General features: G+C 37.6%; 1 protein-coding gene across 2 annotated transcripts; it reads right to left on the reverse strand.

Annotated features, from left to right (window-relative positions):
- Positions 1-3,842: 3,842 nt before the first annotated feature.
- On the reverse strand, positions 3,843-8,822 carry LOC141723997 (telomere repeat-binding protein 4-like). 2 transcript variants are annotated; one of them, XM_074525980.1, is made up of 10 exons: positions 8,609-8,822; positions 7,736-7,878; positions 6,802-7,654; positions 6,480-6,701; positions 6,332-6,397; positions 6,169-6,248; positions 5,389-5,630; positions 4,943-5,251; positions 4,667-4,730; positions 3,843-4,364 (listed from the first exon to the last, which is right to left on the reverse strand). In XM_074525980.1, the coding sequence occupies exons 2-10, from the start codon at positions 7,814-7,816 to the stop codon at positions 4,179-4,181; spliced, it is 2,103 nt and encodes a 700-aa protein (XP_074382081.1). In that variant the 5' UTR covers positions 7,817-7,878; positions 8,609-8,822; the 3' UTR covers positions 3,843-4,178. The 2 variants fall into 2 exon arrangements, with proteins under 2 accessions (XP_074382081.1, XP_074382082.1); XM_074525981.1 differs by having other exon boundaries at positions 6,335-6,397; positions 8,609-8,820.
- Between the last annotated feature and the right edge of the window lie 243 nt (positions 8,823-9,065).

Raw genomic sequence — 9,065 nt, forward strand, 5'->3', positions numbered from 1 at the left:
ATCTTCTAAAGAAGGCTTCTCTGAATTCTTTCCAGGAGTGGATGCTTCTTGATGGGATTCTGCTGAACCATCTTTGAGCCCCCCTTTGAGGGTCGAGGCGAAGAATCTGGATTTCGTCAAGTCATTGTAACAATATATCTGAGCTATCTGTTCGAAATAGTTGAGGTGCTCTTCCGGATCCCCCAGCCCATCGAAAGAATCGAAGTTGTAGTGTTTGAGATTTTTCTGTCGGGGGATGGCTTCTAGGGAGTGGCTGAAGGGCGTGAGGGTTTCCCCAACTTCCACCCCGGATTCTTTCTCCATTTTTCTCTGGAGCTCGTAGATCATTTCCTTGAGGTCTTTCTGACCCTCCTCTTCGTCATCGGAAATGAGTTCGGGGGTAGGGTCCCTCCGTGTTCTTTTTCCTTTTGTTTTAGCTAGGAGTCTCTCCTCCTCCATCTGCATTCTTTTCTGAATTTTTTGCTCCAGCTTTTCCTCCTCCTCTTTTCTTATCTTTTCTCTGATTTCTTCTAGCTTTTTCTTTCTGGTTGCTTCTGTCTCCTTCTTGCTAGGCTCCTTTTGATTCTTTTTTGCCTTAGCCCCAATTCGGTCGAAGACAGATCTCCTGGATTGCTGAGAGTCCCCGGACTCTTCTTGCTCATCATCTTGCTCAAATTCCATCTGAGCCCGGGCTTGTTCATCTCTGTAGAGCCTGATTGCTTCAGCAAGTTCATGGCTTGTTAAGTTAGCCATATGCTTCTCTGCAACTGGAACATTGGTGTACTTGTACTGATTTAGCTCTATGACATTTCTAGCATCCCTGATTGGAGTATGCTGTGTCAGTGGTTGCTCCTGGAAGGTCTCCCTGTCTCCCCCAGGTTCTTGAACTTGAGAGGGGTCTTGATCCTGAATGTGGGTACTGGCGGAGGGCCTACCAGCTGTACTTTTTCCTGCTCTTGCCATTACCACAATTGTACAAACAACTGACCAAGATTTGAGGCTACAAATGTGGATCTGAGGTTGCTTTTTTGAATATTACAAAAAATTTCCAGAATAACAGCAAGCAAACTTTCTGGGTTTTGCTAAAAATAATACCAAACAAGAACAGCAGGCTCTTGAACACAAAAGAAAATACGCAAGCTAAAACAGTTCTGGGTTTTAAACCACCAAGACTATTAAACCCCAGGCTTCGAGATTACCAAGATTATCAAACCCTAAACAACTAAAACTTAACAAACAAGAGCGGGCTCACACAAACACGACCTAAAGCAAGAAGCTCATACAAACGTGGTTAAAATGAAAACTTATATTCAAGAAAGGGTTTGGTTGTTTATGTTCTTACAGGTTTGAAAGTGGACTCTCTCAAGAGTTTGCTGATGAAGATGAATCCAGAGGCACCGAGACCCAAGGATGGAGCCCCCTCCTTCTAGCGCCAAATGATAACTCCGGTGAGCGGGCGGCTCCGTCCGACGGCGTTCCTGGATCTTCTGTGCGGGGGTGAGGTGTAGCTGCTGGTTGGGCGCCTGCAAAACAACACCGGAAGGGGGGTTTGGCTCCCACGGCGCCTCCGGTGTGAGAATAAGAACAGACTTTGGAGAAGATGAGGGTATATATGTTTATGTAATTTAGAGGCTGCTCTGTATGTGTGTCTATATGTGATGGCTTTTGTGTGTTTTGAGTGTATGAGAATGTGTGAGTGCAAGAGAAATTATTTTCCAACCCCTAAACCCTTCAGCCTTGGGGGTATATATAGCCCCAAGGTAGGGTTTAGGGGTAGTTACCTCTAAATCTGGGTCGTTGGATCTTGGGAGCGGAGGACGCCTGGCTTGGGCAGATTGCTTACACGTGTCCATGGGAGGACCACCTCCAGAGTGTCCTAACGGCCTCTGACACGCACCGTGCTTGTCTGGGGTGTTGGTTGTTGATAGCTGTCATAGTCACGTGCCCACGTACCCCTCCTTGGCGGGTTGTGGGATGTGATGTGTGTGCTGAGACCTCCCTAACTGTGGTTTTGGCCCCGATCCGGATCCGGGTATGCGGGCAGATCCGGACCCGGATCCGGGAGGCAGGATAGACCCGGGCCTGGGCTCCTATGCTTGATTGGCCTGGGAGAGGGGGGTCTTAGCAGATCGGTTGAGCATGTCTCCCTTTAGTCCAGGTCGACGCCTATCCGGGTATCTTGTACCCTATCAGTTATCCCATTTATGACCGTTTGATCTTTTTAATCAACTGATCAGGAATGTTAGATTCAAATTTTAAAAGAATATACACTACTCAAACTCCATGTTCGAACCCCGCAAATAACAAATATTTATAATACTATTTATACACTAATAAAACTCGAACCACACCAACAACAAATAATTATATTATTATTTATACACTAATCAAGATTCATGTTCGAATCCCGCCAACAACAAATGTTTATATTATAATTTATAAATATACTAATAAAGTAATGATCCAAAAAAAATATTATAATTTTAAATAATATAAAATTATTAATAAAGACCCGTGAGCTAATATATATTATAGAGTAATTAGGGTTGATTGAGACAATTTATTCAATTAAAATTATTAAATTATCCCTGATGTATATATATATTAGTAAATAATAAATTTAATACCATATATTGAGTATGTCTCACCCATTAATTACTAATAATTTTATACTCCATTACTACTTCATTATTGACAATTAACAATTTAGATTATTAATGATTTCACAACACATATTTATGTCAAATTAACTATAATTAAGTCAAATTAACCATGATATAACTCATTTACACAAATTTAACATTCAAATACATTATATATATACACATACATACCCACACATAGACATATATTAAAAAAATTAAAATGTATTCATATATAGAGTATAACCGTCAAAACATAATTTTAAAATATTATCTAAATAATATTTGTATTATACTTTGATACATTGATATACCGTTTATTTCGAAATAAATAAACCTACGTCAAAAAATTCCGGTTAGCTAAAATAGTCACTATCGTGAGTATTGCAAAACCCACATAGGAAATAGAGGAAACAAAATACAAATAAATTTAATTTCTTCCTAATCGATCAACATGATCTTAGCCACTACCATAAATAATAAAGATAACTAATACATATGGACTCAATTTCTCCTTAATCGATTAACATGATATTGTCAAATTATGAATATTCATGCTTAATGATAACAATCGCAGAATTCAAAAATTTTTAAAACTTCCAAGTACGTCTTTTACAAATACTATCCGTTATTAACATACGTGAGTTGAATTTTTTTTGTGCCTCGCATGATTTATAAATTACACAAATCGAAAAAATTAATCCTCGCAACAGAGGTCATTATATGCAGACAAAAATAACTACTCATAACATGATATATATTTTATTTAAGAAATATATATTAATTTTAACAAGTATGTGTATAAATTTTATAATAGTCTAGATTAAAGTATGTGCGGGATATAAAGTTAGTTTTATAATAATAAATTTTTAAAGTTCATGATTTTTATCTCCTTGTATTTTATTATCAAGTACTGTTGTTGACAAGAATACTCCATTTCTCGTTTTTCTGTTTATCAGTTACTAAAGAATAGTTTTTTTTTTATCTTACACATCTTAACTCTCAGTTCATTGGAGGTGCTTTTTATGGCTTTTAGACTACAAATTTATTGAACCGCTTTGTGAGATGCATCTATTCTATCATATAATATTCATGAAACTAAAGCATAGATGTCTATCCATTTCATGGAAAGTAATGATCGGCAAGAAAGATGATCTACGACAATACAAAGTAGCAGTAATTTTAAATTATGCACGGCAAACTGCATACAATCTACAGAAGTACAAAACGAAAGTTCTCATTAATATTCATTGAGAATGTGAGTAATTTACAGAGTACATCTGGATAGAAAAAAGTAACTAAATTTACAATTTTAAACTATGTGCACCAATAAAATCAGCTAATCCTGAATTACAATGAAATATTGTTGGAATGCTGTTTATTCAATCAATTCATCTACAAGTGCTGCCCTCTCCTGTTCTAGGAGAGGCCTGGCAATGAATCGTAACCAACTGTTAATAATACAAGGAGACTGAATGAAATTTGCACAGTTTTCTGTCTATCTACATTCCTAAATCACACATTTTTGTACAAATGTAATGTTAGCCATCCAACCTTTCAGACTCCAACCTCTCCAGCTAATTTAAGAGGCTCAATTTGATGTTTACCATGTTGCTTGGATTGATGCTGAGACCAGTAGGCATGTGCAGCTAAGACCCTGTCCAAAAGCTCTTGGGGAACGGGCTGTCCCCGACGCTGCTGGGGGGCAATACTTGCTGTATGGACTAACGTCTTCCATTTGTCCTGTATTAATCAAACTTCACACAATTTATACCTCAGCCATGTTCTGTACAGATTAAACTAATCTAAAGCTGCTTTAGTGGATCTTTAATATTTTACATAATATTCTAGATATCATTAAAGACTCGGTTATACATCTTAAAAATGGGTTCTGTCCTATTCAAGTAAACTTTTATGGACACACTTAAGCTTTCTATAACAACTAGCATTTCTTCCAGTTTGGTAGTAACATCTCAGAATCAATACTATTGACAAGAAATTGCATCTAACTCTTTATAAAAATATATAAAGTGCTGCCTCTATACCTTCAAATCCACATACGTACGATGATTTACATCATCAAAGGAACGCATTTTAACATCACGCCACCTGCATAACAAGACAAAATATAATAGTTAAATTTCAGAAGCAAGTTGCCCAACCGATGTAGCTACTGAAAAATAAAGTTTATTTTGACAGGTCCCTTTAACTTTGAGCATTATGTTAAATACTGTAGGGCAGGTTGGCATGTATGTACACAAAATTTTAACAACTCTTGTAACATTACTATCAAGAAAAATAAAAATACAGAAATCGCACACCTTCCAGTGCCAAGTTTCTCAACTGCTTCAACTAGTGCCTCTACTTCTGAAACAGAGAAAGGTCTCCTAGTTCTGCGCTGTGACAGATCTGATCGCTTAGCTTTCTGGTTCAGTGGGACAATTGCGAGCGCCTTCAGATTCATTGGGGGCATAGGAACCCGTGCTTTAGGCACTGATACATCTGTATATACATCAGTAAGGTAAGGAACTATTTCCTGATTGTTTTCTACATGACTTTCCAAATTAGCGACCGGAACTTGATCATATGAGGACTTAGGAAATCCTGATTCCAGAGGGAGAACCGGGGACCTGCAAATGGAGAGTAAATGTTAGTGTTGGTATGCTTTGTTGCAAGTGCCCAATGCTAGCAACTCTACAGAATAAAAAATCAAACAAAACCGTAAATCCCACCACATTAATATCTTGCTATAGCAATCCTGCCTAACCTGGATAATTCTTGATGTTTGTCGCATGGTAGCAGAAGTGCGGGATCTTTATGAGATATAGGTGAAGTAGCTTGCACAAAATTAGGCTCCAAAGTAAAACCTAGGGTGTCAAGGTCCTCGCTGTGGGAGATACCAATTTGCCGAAGGGTTCTATTGTCATCTTTAACCCTCTGCCCTTGAAGAACTACCCCCACGTGTAATCCACCTTCAAGTATAGCAGTCACAGCCTCCATAACAGTCATCTGCGAGAAAACAATAGCAAATAAGACTCCATTAAGCTTAGCCTTGCAAAACTTTTCAAACAGTCTCTTGTTAGATAAAATTTCGGGCAGACCTCCTACATATAATGCCAATATTTAAAAGGCATAAATTCACCATGTTATGGCCTTCAGCAATAACTTCAACAACTGAAATTATCAGTTTTAGTGACACATTTCTCAATAAAAGAAAAACGGATAGCCCAGGATAGAGATAAAATGTAATAAAATAAAATAAATCTTATACTGAAAGTTGATTATCGCTAGATAGACCCTGGTTCACAGCATTTCTGGTATAAAACCAGGTTCTCGTATAAATTAGAATACTAGCAGGTACAGGAAAGGAGAAAAATAATAGGCTAACGGTCAAAGAGTAGACCAATCTCAGGATCAATTAGATCTAAAGTAACATGTCAGTAGTGAGAATAACAATATCCTAGGATTTTTCATACAAGAACATCAGTCCACATGCTTATGCTGAGAAAAACAGAAGAACCCCACTAGAGAATACGGTAAGACCTACCTTCAGTGAACCTACAGTTGCAGTTTCTGGCACCTCAATATAAAGTTCCGGTACCTTAAAGGATTTGATGCTAAACTTCACTGAAATCAAAAAAACAATGAACATAAGTATGCATTTACAGTAAAACAGCAAAATTTTAAAGGGTATGGTGGAGAAAAACTACTACCACGAGGATCCTTGGCATGGAAAGGTGTGTTATGCCCTACATCTGGAGATGAGACTCCAGTTTCTGCACAGATAAAAGTATAGTCAGTTATGACTTTTTCTGATCATCTACCACAACTCTGATTGGAAGAAACATGAGTACAGACCTCTAAGCAAAGGTTTCCTGCTCTTGTCACCCTTCATGGCTTTCTCAGGGGAGTTTGAAATACTTTCACTACTTGCCTGCTGGTCAAATGAAACTGTTGATCTATAATGACTTATTTGTCTACGGTCATGCAACCGCCTCCTTTTAGAGTGCAGCTCGCGTTGATATCCTTCACATGCATTATTGGTTTTTCTTTTGTGATAGATAGGCCTATCTCCCCTACCTTTGGTAAAAAATTTTGCAAATTAACAGCTAGACCTAGAAATGCAGTAGAATATTCTGAAATAAAATATAGACCACAACTTGATAAAGCCTACACTTACCAGTGTTAATGAATTCATAATCTATCAATTTTGGTGTTGTTCTCCAATTTCTAGATGTCATCAACTTCTTCATTCGTCGATATCCGATGCGTGATTGTGGCCTTGAGGCCTTCATCTTGATGTTAAGGTTGTTACTCCTAAAGTAATTTTCATCATCATCTCTATTAACTAATTTTAAATTGTTCCCGTGCTTGTGAAAAGAAGCAGCTGGAACACGATCCTTGTATGGAGGAAACTTTATGCTACCCTCTGATTTGATCGGCTTATGAGTACCATGCACATAATAGTTCCCTCGATCCTTTGGACCACTGCAGTTGGCCATATTCAATTGTCCATTCTGTTTCTGTACACTCTCCAACATTCTTTGAGCTTTATCACCTATATTAACATCACATAATTTCCCAATATCCAGAAAGTTCTCTTCCGATTTACCGGGGAAGCTTCCAGCTGCATTGTTACTTGTACATTTCTTAAGTTTCTCATCACCGCTAACTTTGTCCAAGAAATTAGAATTTGTTACAGCAGATATATGTTCAGAAACAGAAATATTCCCAAAATGCGGAAGTTCCTTTAAAGTAGAATTAGTATTGTGCTCTGGTGCTGCAGATTCCGGGATAATCACACTCTCTATACAGCTTTCCTGATCAAAGCACTCTGGTCCGGCAATTCTTTCTTCTCCGACTTGTTCCTTTTTAATACCATCCTTGTGAATACCAAGCTTCACCTTTCTATCTGCTACGTTACTAGAAGTAGAGCTCTCGCTCTCCTGCAACAACTTTCCAGCTACAGCAGCCAGCAACTCAAATGCACAAAGTTGGCCGTCATCTAATGATTCCTTTTTGAAACTCCTCCTCTACAAGAAACATACAGAACAGATTAATGGGAAATTACAAAAACTGAATAATACAGTGGTTTGATTGAAGTGTACACTTACCCTTATAGATCTCGGTGCTCTGGGTACAACAGGGACTTGGTATCCATAAAACCCATAGTCTTGCCTCTTCATTAAAACCATATCTTAAGCACACATGCTAATATAAGATAACAAAATGTAGACAGTGCTGCGGTATTCCAGAACTACAGAAAATATCAATACAACACTCAATAACATATGAGACAAATAAAAAACATGTATTCGGTCTTACTAGAAAAGCACTTCAAAATATATATATCCGGGTGTAAAAAACATGAAAAAACCAAACAACTACTGGAGTCATCTAGTAAATTATGCATCATCATTCTTCTAAAATCAAAAAAATTTTAAGTATCAACAAATCTAGTTTCTGTATTTGCACAATTGGACCAATCTCTCCTCTTCCGAGGCAATAGATCTCAACAACAACCGAAAATCTTCAGCCAAATAATGCAAATAACAAACCTACAATCAATTTGATCCTAAAGTCATCGGCACAACACGAAGATCCTAAAGTCATCGGCACAACACGAAAACAGTGAGATCCCACATAATTAGATGACTAGGCTTAAAATAATTTCTAGTTTGACCACAATGAAAGAATGATCAAATATTATTCAGCAACATAAATACATATAGCAAGCACTAAATCACACATACCGATGACTTTCAAATTTAACATGACAGATCGCAAAAAATTCAAGCAATAATTTACTACGCGATCACACGAAATCTGATCCGATCAAGCACAATTCAACAACACGAAATGAATTTACACACCAAGATCAAAACAAATAATCAAAATATGTAACTAAATGAAACAATAACAAACAAAAACCAGACGATCCGTACATAAGGAAAATTAAATACACGAAGCATGATCTGAATTATTACCTCGAAAGTGAATTAATGTAGAGTTGGTAAATTTGTGTAGAGATTTACAGTTGAAATGCGTTATTTTAAGTTGAGAGAGGGAGAGAGAGGGGAGAGAGATTTGGAGTTGTGGACAAGAAGAGAAGGGGGAGAGAGGAGAGTTTTGGATTTAAAACAAGAACATAAAATTTAAAGTGCTTAAACCCCCACGAAATGATTGTTAGAATTATGTTACTGTATGTGCAAACACGTGTGCTGGTAAGAGAAAAGGGAGGGGGGGTGTAGAATTTACCGCAGTGAAAGTGGGGGATTAAAAGAAGTAAAAATGTCGAGGATAGATAAAGGGTGGGATAAGGGGAGTTAAAGAGGGGTCAAAAAGTGTGTGTGTGTGTAAATGTAATGTAATCTGTTGGGAGTTGAGGACATGCTTACGGTTGGACCACGTCCTTTCCCTCCTTTCTCTCTCCACCACTCCCCT

Source organism: Apium graveolens, chromosome 5 (genome assembly GCF_009905375.1).
Source record: "Apium graveolens cultivar Ventura chromosome 5, ASM990537v1, whole genome shotgun sequence".
Taxonomy (NCBI): domain Eukaryota; kingdom Viridiplantae; phylum Streptophyta; class Magnoliopsida; order Apiales; family Apiaceae; genus Apium; species Apium graveolens.